Source organism: Xyrauchen texanus, chromosome 33, assembly GCF_025860055.1.
Source record: "Xyrauchen texanus isolate HMW12.3.18 chromosome 33, RBS_HiC_50CHRs, whole genome shotgun sequence".
Lineage (NCBI taxonomy): Eukaryota > Metazoa > Chordata > Actinopteri > Cypriniformes > Catostomidae > Xyrauchen > Xyrauchen texanus.
Genome location: NC_068308.1, coordinates 12,127,251 through 12,142,019, shown reverse-complemented (window position 1 = coordinate 12,142,019; position 14,769 = coordinate 12,127,251). Strand labels below are relative to the sequence as shown.

Sequence of the window (14,769 nt, the reverse complement as noted above, 5' to 3'; positions counted from 1 at the left end):
TGCTTTTTGCCAATCTGTTTGGTCTGTCTCCATTCCATTCAGATTTATTGATATTCTGAGTAAAGGAGTTTTCATTAGTCAGAATGGCTAAATGTTTTCCTTAAGCAGAGAAAAATACATAAAAGTATAATTAACTAATAGTTGTGAGCTGGAAGGCTTCAATCTATGTGGGGAAAGTTTGGAAAGAGATTGAGCCCTTTCTTTGTTCTCTGTTAAGGTTAAGCTCTGATACTCTAATTTTCTCTCTCCCCTCATCTATCTGTTCAAGATGTTGAGTTTTCAGTCATGATTGTAAACACAACATAATTGACTAACTCACTCCATTAGAGCACTTTCTCCATTCGCTCACTGGTTCAGCACCCTTCAAATCAACCTGCAGACATTTTGTTTGCAAAGTGACTCATTCTTGTGGAAATGAGAGCTAATAAAGTTACTTCTAATGAAAAGTATCTTTGTTCATTTGTAAAGTATATTTTAATGAAAAGGTTTTCTTGTTTCATCAAACTACCTTAGAGAGCAAATGGAGAGTTTTGAATGGAATTGATGTGTAAGGTTGAACGTGACCTAATCTTTAGGCTACCGATATGACTGGCTATAACTATGGGGTCTTCACTGGACTGAGTGCTCATGATTTTAAAAGTTTTCTTTTCTCAAAAGTATTTTTCATTTCTTTAGGGGTAAAACTTTTATTTGGGGATTTTCTTAGCATTATTTCTTTCCCCAGATGACTCACAAAACACCTGCAACACCTCCTAACCTGCAATTCAGAACTTGAGAAGCACTGAGAATTATCCTGAGATATAGGATTTCCAATATTCCCAACACAGATTTTAACAAAGAATAAAGATAACAAGAGATGTGTCATCATTTTTGAGCTAATGTCAACTGACACAGACGAGTGATTTCAAAACAGTTGTTTTAGTTTAAAGTCCTGTACATTCAGCAAATCTAGGATGCAACCAAAAACTGTCAATAAGGGTTTACAGTTACTGTAATAATGAGCTCAGTTGGAAGGATATAGGGCACTGTTTTGTTGAGATAGCGTTAACAAGGTTAAAGGAAAAGGTTCTTTAGCTAAATTCTTTCATCATTTAATCAACCTCATGTTGTTTCGGAAAGCAACAAAATTGAATAAAGTCATTATTGTGGTGAAAATCTAAACCTCTCATGCTTCCACATATTCATCCTTGGGGCATTGTGATCAGAGCCAGTGGTGTTTGGCATCATTGACATCAAACCTGGCATGACATCTCTTGAAGCACAATATTTGAATTGACGTCAATGAGATTTGAGAAATATGACAGAGTAGTCAATGACTTAAATCTGTTCCTCACAGAAAACTATCCAGTGACTTCAAAGAAACTTGGAATATTGGTCAAATACTCTATTCGTATGGTACTCATTATTCTTAGCATTCTTAAATATTAATTGTGTGTGTGTTTTTTGGGGAGAAAAAAAAAGTTATGAAATGTGAGTCCATGTATTTAGCATCAGTAAGATATGTCAAGTCTTACACCAAAGTACATTTTTCTTTCTTGTTGCACGTTGCACAGAATCATCTGTTTGGAAATACTCTACACACACAAACAAGAGCACTATTCTGATCTTTTACTCAAGAAACAGCTATAATCTTATTTAACAGTTAGCACAGAACGTACAGTCCAAATGCATGAACACAGTGTACAGCGGCTCTACGTGATGGGTGTGGTTGCAGGGCTGTTTAACACCCTTTTCTTTTTGCCCTATAAAGGAACATATTCACCCAGAAGGTAGTTGCTGATAAGATACTGGCAGCCTTTTTGAAAGACCCAATTTAGGTTGCATACACAGACCTGATAGTATTATCAGCTAATACTGCACTACATGGAGCAGTAGTTTCACACATTAATGCCAAACCGATTTCATTATTGAGTTTGCTTTTGTACTTGGCCTTATTATTATTATTATTATTTTATTATTATCAAAAATAACTGGTCTGATCTGTTGCTACACATGGATACCGAAATTGCTAGATTAAAAAAATTGTAAGTTCACTTTTTATTTGACTGAGAAACAGGCAAAGAAAAAAAGCAGGTCAGAAGTAATCAAAAAAGAATCTAAACCAAATAGATTACATTAATGACTACAATTTTAGTCATGTAATTTGTAATCAGAACCAGATTACAATTCAGAAGTAACCTACCCAGCACTGGCGATACGTCATACGTGCAGTCAGTGGGCATGGCCGTGAGGTTTTGGTATTTTCGTGCAGTCGGGTGTTGGCGAAATTGCACATGCAAAGCGATAATGGGCTGGGTCAAGTGCAATTTAAGTCTTAGGTTATTCTCCAGTTATTGTCTTTGTCCTAGTATATATTCTATTCCCAGTGACACGCTCCTTATATTACCACCTGGTGGTGGTATACCCAAACTGCAAATGCAGGAACTGAGTTTAGACATTGTGCAGAGAATAGACATGGTTCTCAGATGTCTTAGCACTACGACCTATTTGTCAGGAAAATAGAAAGTTTCCCTTAGCGACACTTCATTAACTTACAATACCCTCACAGTTTGAGCTCATATTCCCATAGATAGTGCAAACACTCCCACCCACACCCACTTGCGCTTTGCCCTGGCACGAAAATTGCGATTAGAATTAGCACTCTCACGAAAATTGGATAAGACGGAGAGCACAGTCGCTGCGCGTAGTGTGGTCACAAAAATAGAGCCATTAATATAAATCTATAAAGTTGCCAGATAGTGTATAAAAAAAATCATCTTTACCTTGTCAGTGCTCTCTAGAACTTCCTCCATATAGTGCATTTTCTGTAGAATTAAAATGGGTCACATAAGTTTTAGGGTCTCTGTCGCAATATCGAGTGAATCCTGATTGACTCACGCTATCCCAGAGCTCTGGCTATCCCGTCTCTGGAGCACACTGTGTTCTGCTGTTTCACATGAAACCACACTTCATTTGACTCGCACAGATGCACGTGTAAGATATGAGAGGTATAGTAAGTGCCTATAAAGTGCTGATCACGAGCTGAATACAATTAAATTTGCTTTGGCTACAACCTGACATTGACAAAATATTCAATGCAGTAAAAACCCTAGTAAGTGGCTAGTAAGAGTGACAGAGTTACCCGCCACTGCCGTGATCTACCCACATGGTGGGTTGCGGGTGTTGATATCATGGCCTACTTTTCATTTTAACCTGTATTAAACAGCCTAGACCAGCATGGGAATTGCATGCTGGTTACGCTGGTCTTTTTAACAGGGGAGGAAAGTTTGACTGCTGTATTTCAGCTGGCATCTATTTTCTTTACTACAGCACTGTGTTTTAACTAACACAAGATTCTTCATTGGATTACCCAGCAATGTATTCCGGGCCGGGCCAGACCAGACCCACAGCATGTACAGGAAGTGAATGGCCAGGGTCCAAGCGCTTGGTAACTGTACACAAGATGGTTGACTGGAAATTTACAACAGTCCAGACAGGAGGAGGAGATGTGCAGCCACAAACATCAGAGTATGAAATAGGGTAAATATTAGACTTTTCTCCCTGCTGTTTTTCAGAAATAAAATGTTTTATGACACAGCAGAAACATAGAAACAAGAAAAGACCAAAGAAAATACACTTTTGAAGGCCTCAGCAATAGTTCAATAATTTTCATTAGCTGCACAACAGAAAATAATACATTTTAATTTGTAGCAATTGTATGTGTCAGAATATTACATAGAAGTAATGTTTTTATTATAATTTTTTAGGTTTTTATTTTGCAGTAGTAGCTGGAAGTTTTACAACTATAAGGTGAAAAATGTTCTTTGCTGAAAATGATGGCATATGGTGAAAAACATAACTGATTTGTTTGGAGCTTCCATGAACAGTCATTCTCACAAAACATTTTTTTAAACCAGAACCAATTTTTCTTTATATATACACTCACCTAAAGGATTATTAGGAACACCATACTAATACTGTGTTTGACCCCCTTTCGCCTTCAGAACTGCCTTAATTCTACGTGGCATTGATTCAACAAGGTGCTGAACGCATTCTTTAGAAATGTTGGCCCATATTGATAGGATAGCATCTTGCAGTTGATGGAGATTTGTGGGATGCACATCCAGGGCACGAAGCTCCCGTTCCACCACATCCCAAAGATGCTCTATTGGGTTGAGATCTGGTGACTGTGGGGGCCATTTTAGTACAGTGAACTCATTGTCATGTTCAAGAAACCAATTTGAAATGATTCGAGCTTTGTGACATGGTGCATTATCCTGCTGGAAGTAGCCATCAGAGGATGGGTACATGGTGGCCATAAAGGGATGGACATGGTCAGAAACAATGCTCAGATAGGCTGTGGCATTTAAACGATGCCCAATTGGCACTAAGGGGCCTAAAGTGTGCCAAGAAAACATCCCCCACACCATTACACCACCACCACCAGCCTGCACAGTGGTAACAAGGCATGATGGATCCATGTTCTCATTCTGTTTACGCCAAATTCTGACTCTACCATCTGAATGTCTCAACAGAAATCGAGACTCATCAGACCAGGCAACATTTTTCCAGTCTTCAACTATCCAATTTTGGTGAGCTCTTGCAAATTGTAGCCTCTTTTTCCTATTTGTAGTGGAGATGAGTGGTACCTGGTGGGGTCTTCTGCTGTTGTAGCCCATCCGCCTCAAGGTTGTGCGTGTTGTGGCTTCACAAATGCTTTGCTGCATACCTCGGTTGTAACGAGTGGTTATTTCAGGCAAAGTTGCTCTTCTATCAGCTTGAATCAGTAAGCCCATTCTCTTCTGACCTCTAGCATCAACAAGGCATTTTCGCCCACAGGACTGCCGCATACTGGATGTTTTTCCCTTTTCACACCATTCTTTGTAAACCCTAGAAATGGTTGTGCGTGAAAATCCCAGTAACTGAGCAGATTGTGAAATACTCAGACCGGCCCGTCTGGCACCAACAACCATGCCACGCTCAAAATTGCTTAAATCACCTTTCTTTCCCATTCTGACATTCAGTTTGGAGTTCAGGAGATTGTCTTGACCAGGACCACACCCCTAAATGCACTGAAGCAACTGCCATGTGACTGGTTGATTAATTAATTGCATTAATGAGAAATTGAACAGGTGTTCCTAATAATCCTTTAGGTGAGTGTATATATATATATATATATATATATATATATATATATATATATATATATATATATATATATATATATACATACATAGGCTCATAATGTAGTGTTTTAATATGAGCAGCTTTACACATTCAATATAATGTGTGCAGCACATGCAGACAATAAATGAATTTAATCGCATCCTTTGGTGGTTCAATAACTAAAATAGGACATATCATGATTTTTATTTAATTAATTGTGCATTCAGTTTTTTCCCCTAATATGTCAAATGTGTGTGACCATTTAAAAGCAGTTGTGTGTCAGTCAGACAGTGCGCATTAAGTTGTACACAAGTAGCACGTCAGTAGTACTGGTACTGCATAAACGTATCATTGTATTGTGACATCTTTTTTTATTTTAGTGTATACCGGTACTCTTGACAAAACTAGTTGAAATGAACTTAGAACTGTTAAGACGTGAGACTTAAATCATAATAATTACTAGATGGTTGTTGATATGACCATGTGTAGGTAATGATACACATTTTGAGTTTTTTCTTTTTTTTTTTTTTTAATTAGCTGTATTTTACAGTGAGGAAAATAAGTATTTGAACACCCTGCTATTTTGCAAGTTCTCCCACTTAGAAATCATGGAGGGGTCTGAAATTGTCATCGTAGGTGCATGTCCACTGTGAGAGACATAATCTAAAAAAAAAATCCAGAAATCACAATGTATGATTTTTTTAACTATTTATTTGTATGATACAGCTGCAAATAAGTATTTGAACACTTGAGAAAATCAATGTTAATATTTGGTACAGTAGCCTTTGTTTGCAATTACAGAGGTCAAACGTTTCCTGTAGTTTTTCACCAGGTTTGCACACACTGCAGGAGGGATTTTGGCCCACTCCTCCACACAGATCTTCTCTAGATCAGTCAGATTTCTGGGCTGTCGCTGAGAAACACAAGAGTTTGAGCTCCCTCCAAAGATTCTCTATTGGGTTTAGGTCTGGAGACTGGCTAGGCCACGCCAGAACCTTGATATGCTTCTTACAGAGCCACTCCTTGGTTATCCTGGCTGTGTGCTTCGGGTCATTGTCACGCTGGAAGACCCAGCCTCGACCCATCTTCAATGCTCTTACTGAGGGAAGGAGGTTGTTCCCCAAAATCTCGCAATACATGGCCCCGGTCATCCTCTCCTTAATACAGTGCAGTCAGCCCTGTCCCATGTGCAGAAAAACACCCCAAAGCATGATGCTACCACCCCCATGCTTCACAGTAGGGATGGTGTTCTTGGGATGGTACTCATCATTCTTCTTCCTCCAAACACGGTTAGTGGAATTATGACCAAAAGTTCTATTTTGGTCTCATCTGACCACATGACTTTCTCCCATGACTCCTCTGGATCATCCAAATGGTCATTGGCAAACTTAAGACGGGCCTTGACATGTGCTGGTTTAAGCAGGGGAACCTTCCGTGCCATGCATGATTTCAAACCATGACGTCTTAGTGTATTACCAACAGTAACCTTGGAAACGGTGGTCCCAGCTCTTTTCAGGTCATTGACCAGCTCCTCCCGTGTAGTTCTGGGCTGATTTCTCACCTTTCTTAGGATCATTGAGACCCTACGAGGTGAGATCTTGCATGGAGACCCAGTCCGAGGGAGATTGACAGTCATGTTTAGCTTCTTCCATTTTCTAATGATTGCTCCAACAGTGGACCTTTTTTCACCAAGCTGCTTGGCAATTTCCCGGTAGCCCTTTCCAGCCTTGTGGAGGTGTACAATTTTGTCTCTAGTGTCTTTGGACAGCTCTTTGGTCTTGGCCATGTTAGTAGTTGGATTCTTACTGATTGTATGGGGTGGACGGGTGTCTTTATGCCGCTAACGACCTCAAACAGGTGCATCTAATTTAGGATAATAAATGGAGTGGAGGTGGACATTTTAAAGGCAGACTAACAGGTCTTTGAGGGTCAGAATTCTAGCTGATAGACAGGTGTTCAAATACTTATTTGCAGCTGTATCATACAAATAAATAGTTAAAAAATCATACATTGTGATTTTTGGAGTTTTTTTTTAAGATTATGTCTCTCACAGTGGACATGCACCTACGATGACAATTTCAGACCCCTCCATGATTTCCAAGTGGGAGAACTTGCAAAATAGCAGGGTGTTCAAATACTTATTTTCCTCACTGTATATATCACCAGCCTAACAGAACAGACTCTTGCAAAATGTGTTTTCCCTTTATATATATATCTTTATATATATATATATATATATATATATATATATATATCAGAATCCGAATCATTAAATTCCTTGCGATTTCCATCCCTAGTTATCAAGCTTGATAACATGACCTTGGTGATATTTAAATCAGCAGAATTAACACCAACAATGTTCGATACATCACACAAGTTTTTGAGTTTGCGAGGCATAAAATCACATTACATGATCAACGAACATGAAATAAAAACATGTTCTTCTCTTTGCCCTTCCTGTCTACAACCAATGTCCTAACTAAGGCACTAATGGTAATGCCATCATATTTATCATGTTCCCATTTACAACACTCAGCACTTAAAGATCTTACGTGGATTGCTCTCTTTGCCATGTTTTCTCCGTATAGTCTGTCCTGTTTGGCAAACCTCTGATAGGAATGCTGTTGCCAGGTAACAAATATTTTCTTAATTATATAGCACAGACATGCTCTTTCCACATGGTCAGGTCTTTTAATCCACAGCCAATGTAAGACATACATATCTGCTGTGTTTACATTGTGATCACATGTACTATATACAGTATATGAAGCTACATTCACTGTAAGGAGTTGTTTGGGTTCTGGTGAGATCTCTGCTTATGCATATTCATTGCCAGATTACGAATATGCATAAGCAGAGTATATACTCACCAATATCTGTGCTGACAAATGACAACCTTGCTGGAAAGACCATCACTGCATGTAAACAGCTTCCTTGGTCAACCAGCTTCTTTAGAAACACTTGGTTTTGATAGTAAACAATAGCTATGCTGGTTCAGCTAGCATAAACCACCATGCAACTTCATGCTGGTCTAAGCTGGTCTTTTCAGAATAAAAATAGAACTCCTTCTGCTGCATGCAATGAAAACCACATATATAGCCTGTAGCACCAAATGTGGAGAATTGATCTAGAAGGCCAGTATTGATTGTGTCTGGATTTGTGTGTATGTGTGTGTACACAAGCAAGAGGCCAGATTAGAATAGGTTTAAACCACCAGAAGCTGGTGTTCAGCTCAAGATCATGATGATGTCATCGTGACCAAGCAGCACGAGTGACAGCAGCAGCAGCCATTTGAAATCCCATTAGAGCTGACTAAGGACTCTAGACGGACTCAAGCCAAACACATACACAATAATTTAATTAGCACTTAACCTGTGTTATTAATAAGGCCCAAAATGCAGCAGGAATGAGCTGAATTCATGACTAAGTGATTTAAAAGAGAGACTTGCAAATGCAGCAGCTGTTCACCAATTACTGGGAGTACAGTAATACATATACTGCATCTGTGGTTCAAGCTCTTGCCTAAAGCTCACTTTTATCCTTTTACTTCAAGTTGTTGTTATGGTAGTTAAGGATTGTGCCCTTAAATGACTGTGAATCTGACCTTCGAGCATTGGGAGCATTGAGTGCTACTGAAAACATGGCTTGGTTCCAAAACTTAGTGAGCTGCCTTGCTATTGCCTGAATAGACGGCGACCTTCTAAGGCAGCATCCTAAATGAAGTGGAAATTATTTAGAAGGCCTACATCGAACAAGTTTTTGCATGCATCTGCTCTGTTTTTCAATTGTTAATATGCTTTTTAATTAGATTTAAATGAGAGTTTAAATTAGCGCATGCGATTAACGCATATACTGTTAATACAGTATAAACCAGCATAAGCACAGATTTGAAGGGCGGAACCTTTTTGTAATGTGTCGATGTGTCCACCCGGAGTCATTATACTGACACACACTTCACAACACACACATACAACAGCTCTTCCCTGTCAGTTATAAAGTGATCGGGAAAGGAACTCCTTGCTATTTGATGTTAAAACAAGCCTAGATGGGACTTATGATAAAAAAGTATTTTTCAGCCTATGTAAAGCACATTTTAAATACCACAGAAGCAAGTCAAGTCTACAAATCTATCACAAAAACGCAGAATGTGACATTTTTGTCTGCAAGCACTTTTCATGTGGAGTTCAAAGATGCACTAGACACTGACACTGCCACCCTGGTGTAAATTATTATATGAAATGGTTCACGATTGCTGTAACAAAGGGGATAGCCACAGTCTTCCGGCAGATTAATATTGTGGAGTATGAGAGTTTAATGACATTTCTCACCTTTCTGCCATTTAGTTTTCCTCAATTTGTTTTTTTACATAAATATGCTGCCTAACTTTTGGAATAGCCTTCTCTTTAGGAGCACACCTATGATGCCTTAAAATCTGGCATATGTAAGCTGCTCACTAGGTATTGAAATGAAGTCCATATACTGTATTTTAAAATAGGCCAACTGCATAGGTGCACGTCCTGATACTACACTACTTTGCCCTGCTTTACACCTGTTGCATCAATCTCAGGGCTGGTTTTAATAAAATAATACTCCTCACCTCAATCACCTTGATAAAAGACCATCATAGGACAGGTAATAAAAGTTTGGAAAGAATTAATCTCAAGTGCACATCTAATCTATTTGTTTACACTTAAAAAAAAAACCTGTGTGAGATGGAGGTGACATCACAAAAAGTTGAAGACTCAAGCTTGTTCTATTCATATGTGTTCTATCAAAACAAAACATGTTTTCCAAAAGCCACCATTATATGAAATGGATCAAATGGTTCAAGTAAGTGGAACACTGATAACATCACTTCTATGCATGTTCAGGTCAGTAAGGTTCATTTAAACCATACAGATATGATACAATTCAACAATGTCTTCCTTTGAAAAAGGAGTGTTAGTAAAAATCACTGCATTTTAAGATAAGTGTGCTGGTTGTTTTTAAACTGACACTTTAGAAAGAAAAATCACAAATGTTTTTAATAGCATCTCAGATTAGTCTTCTGAGACAAAGACCCAATTTATCTTATTTTAATGTTTTTTCTACACTAAAAGATATGATTAGTCTGATTTACTGTACTTGATTTTTTCCACAAGTTATTACATAATTTTTAAGTAAAATTTAATTAAATTTGAATGGTATAAAATCAAGTAATTTAATGGCATACTATTTATTAAAGTGCGAAAAACATTTCAACAATTTCAAACAAGTTCTTTCAAACAACATTTTGAAAGTTTAATCATGTACTACCTTGACATAAGGAAGCATTCCAGAGGGATGCCTAATGCATGCTATATAATCTATCCATACCCATAATCACCTTGCATTACTGGGGATAGAAAACAGATACAGAGCTGCGCACGCAGACCACAACACTTGATGCAAAAAACATGATGACAGTAACTGTAACCATCATTTTTTTTTGTTATGAACGAGTCATTTTTAGTTGAAAATTCACTTCTAAACAAAACAAGACGTTACCAAAGGTAACAACAAAATCAACAATAAAATGAGTGCAAATAGTGGAACATGCAAGCTCATGAATAATTCAAGCCTGGTGCAACCTTGGACCGCCAGCTTCGAAAGGTTATGTAAAATGTACTTATTTTAATCACCTGTAAAATTTACTCAAATTAGCTAAATAAATCTGACAAGGTTTTCTACTTTAGGACTGATTCATGATGACACATTGTAAAATAACAAAGAATCATAAATAATATTTACTAATAAACTAGAGCAGTCATTTTAAAACATTTGAATGGAATACAAATGTAGAATTTACTTAATATTTTCAAGTTCACACTTAAACTAAATATTTTCAAGTTCACACATTAACTTATTCAATGTAGAAAATACTTAATCTTTTCTGTTATACACTCACTTGAGTACTTTAATAGGAACACCTGTAACCCTACCTATTCATGTGATGTAATCAGCCAATTCTGTGGCAGCAGTGCAGTGCATAAGATCATGCAGATACAGGTCAGGAGCTTCAGTTAATGTTCACATCAACCATCAGAATGGGGAATAAATGTGACCTCAGTGATTTCGACCGTGGCATGATTGTTGGTGCCAGAGGGGCTGTTATTTCTGTAACTGCTGATGGGATTTTCACACACAACAGTCTCTAGTTAACAAAGAATGGTTCCAAAAACAAAAAACATCCAGTGAGCAGCAGTTCTGTGAATGTTGATGAGAGAAGTCAACGGAGAATGGCCAGACTGATTCAAGTTGACAGAAAGGCTACAGTAACTCATATCAATGACTTTTGAGTATGTCAACAACGGTCTCATTTGTGTCTTTTCTATTTCCCCTTTGGAATTTTAGGAGAAACACCTGAAACAAAGTTTATATGTAAATAAAACATAACTGAGAACTCCATTTAGTCTTTGCTCAGTGGTTTCTCTTTTGTTGCACAAAACACTTTGAATCTGGGGAAGGATGAAAACTAGTCCATGGTCTACGTTTCTCTTAATGAATGCAGAATGGCATGAATTGCACGTATTAACACAGTTAAGTGTGGAAGAGTAGCCACCTGACTGTGACGTGCATGACAGCTGCTGGGACGAAAGAGGGCCACTCAAACTCAAAGATAAAAACAAAAAGATCAGGAGAGAACAGGCAAGCCTGAATTCATGATTTTAAATCTCAAATCGCCCTGTATATACATTTACAACTGCAAAAGGTTTTCAGGTCTTCACACCATACAGAACGAAGAATGGCTTTGCTCATTTGCACATAGATTAGAGTGCTAGTGCTCTAGTCGTGGCACCTGGCATGACTGATTAGATTGTAGATTACAATATAGAGCCTGATTGGACCTCAAGACAGAAGTCTGTCCACGCTGTGTTTTTCCATGCTTGTTTTGGTGATGTTTTGAAACATACAGTACCCACAAAAGTATTTTCACACTTAAAAATGTATAAATGTCATTGCATTATATTACAAAATATCAAACCAAGTGGCGTCCATTTGAAAGAATTATAGCACAAACACTTTCAAGCAAAATATTTCACAAAAATAAGTTTGGCATGTTTTCAAATGATAAACAATAGACACATTGCTCAAAATTAAGTCAAAGCGAAATTGGACACTTTCTAGTTGTCAACTTATGATGACTACAAAATTGTATTTTAAAGGGCAAAAAAGCATTAAAGGGATAGTTCACCCAAAATGAATATTCTCTCATTATTTACTCACCCTAATGCCTTTCCAGATGTGTATGACCTTCTTTGTCCTCACATTGCATGTGAATGGTGACCAAAACTTTGAAGCTCCAAATGCAGATAAAGGCAGCATAAAAGTAATACATAAGACTCTAGTGGTTTAATCCATGTCTTCAGAAGTAATATGATAGATGTGGGTGAGAAACAGATACTTTTTAAAGCCTTTTTTTACTATAAATCTAAACTTTTACATTTTTATTCTTTTGTTTTTGGTGATTTGCATTATTCGTGCATTTCGCCACCTATTGGGCAGAGAGAAGAATTTATATTTAAGAAAAAAAAGGACTATTGACCTGTTTCTCACCTACACCTATGAAATCACTTCTGAAGACACTGATTTAACCACTGGAGTCTTATGGATAACATTTAATGCTGCCTTTATGTTCTTTTTGGAGCTTCACAATTTAGGTTCAGTTAGGGCTGCAACTATGATTATTTTGATAATCAACCAATCAAACAATTATTAGATCAGTTGTTCGACTATTCAGCCAATTATTGCAAAGATTAACATTGACATAGTAGTCATTTGTATGCAAGGGTGTAGATTTGGCTTGAACATGAGGGGGGAGGGGGGGGGGGGGTTGCATCATGAAGCATTTACATGTTTCAATCGATCATGGTATGCATATTTTACACTATTCATAAGAGAAAGGTTGAGATATATTAAAGAGGTGTCGTATAACTCCACGAATAAGGTCCCGAGAAACTAAGACAATGTTATGCATTAATGGGTTCATTCTATCAAAAGGATCAAATTGCAAAATGTCATCCTTTTGATCACCCCCAATATATGACGAAAAGATGACCTCTATAAAGATGAATTGCATGACTCAATTCTGATTGGCATTGCCTACTGTTTAACTTTAACCTTAACCAAAGTAAAAGACCTTACCTGTAACTCGCACCATGCCACCTCCACTGTGGTCTCCGTGTCCAGACCCTTGTAGACCGTCTTGAATGACCCTCTCCCTATTTCAATGTTGAACTTCAGATATCTTCCGTCCGGCGAGGTGGCCACAGCTTTGGTCTCAATGTCCTCTTTCTCATCCTGTTCCAGTCTGCTTAAAAACGGGCGGCGTGGAACCACCTGCTCGACCTTGGGTACCTCATTGTCCGAATCTGTACTGGCATCCTGGGCAACATTGACAGAACTTCTCCAGTCCGCTGGTGGTGCCGAATTTGGGATTGGGACTGGAGATGGTGAACTTGGAGATGGAGGATCTGTTTTATCGTCATCTGTCCTTCTCTCTGATATTAATATGTCTTCAGCAGACCACGAAAGTGCATTGGAGAGTGTGTCGTTGTATATTTGTGCGTCAATATCCACACTGAGTTTATGAAGCACGTATGAGTTCCGTCTCGCGCTCAGGGAGTGCGTCCGCAACAGTGGCACCATGGAGAGACAGTCGTCCTCTAATTCAACAGGTAAACCTGGAAAACTAAGTCCAGGAATCTCAACTTCGGCATGCGACATGACGAGGACTGCTCAAGACATCACAAACTGGATAGGAAAGAGAATTAAACAAGCGCTCGCGTTAAACGTAAAGCGTCAAATACGCGCGAGCTGTGATGACTCATGTTGTCAGAACAAGAACATGTGTGCCCCGCAATATTTATTTTATGACCTAGTATTGTAATAATATCATTAAAAATTGATATATACTGTTTTTGCACTTATTGCAACAACTACTTTTCTATGTATCTATAAATAAACTATAAAAAAATAAATTAAAAAAAACATTAGAGAGAGAGAGAGAGAGACGGGCTTTATATCGATTTACCTTATTTAGAACAGTTTTTAAATTATTCCACAAATCATGCAGCTCATGACACAGGCTCCACACACGCGCACACTCAGTTGATCTGCAGAAGCGCTCGTACATTCACTCTCTTAAAAGCCACAGCACCAGTCTGAGGGACAGTAGACTCCGCCCCCTTCATCCGAACTCCCGAGTGCCGTCAAACCACCATATTTTGTGTGAGATAGTGCCCACACGATTTCCAGCTTATTACTATAGGAGCTGCGGAGCTGGCACTTGGCCACCGGACAGTGTACATGAAACTGATGATTTTCACCTGTCAGTCATTTTGCTAGTTCTCCTTTGTTATTTTTGAAGCTTATCATTGAGGCTATGATTCATAATGTTTGTCAGTTGAGGGCGCTATTGTGTCACTGTTGAATTTGACAGCAACAAACAATGCTGCTCTTTTTCTCAGTTTTGGCCTCAAAATTATCCTTGAAGGGCGGGGTTTTGCGATGAGGGGGCGCGGTTAATTCAATGGCTCAGTCACGTGAAAGCACATTTAAGTTAGTAAATGTACGTCTTTTTTTCTTTTTTTACCTCTAAAATTT

General features: G+C 38.2%; 1 protein-coding gene across 1 annotated transcript in view; it reads right to left on the bottom strand.

Moving 5' to 3' along the window:
* LOC127626971 (serine/threonine-protein kinase WNK4-like) overlaps positions 1-14,292 on the bottom strand; it is a 76,934-nt gene extending 62,642 nt beyond the window's left edge. Inside the window, exons 1-2 of the mRNA XM_052103144.1 lie at positions 14,198-14,292; positions 13,309-13,917 (exon numbers count right to left, since the gene is read on the bottom strand). Of these exons, the coding sequence (XP_051959104.1) occupies positions 13,309-13,890 (582 nt within the window). The 5' untranslated portion in view covers positions 13,891-13,917; positions 14,198-14,292. The remainder of the gene's footprint in view (positions 1-13,308; positions 13,918-14,197) is intronic.
* Between the last annotated feature and the right edge of the window lie 477 nt (positions 14,293-14,769).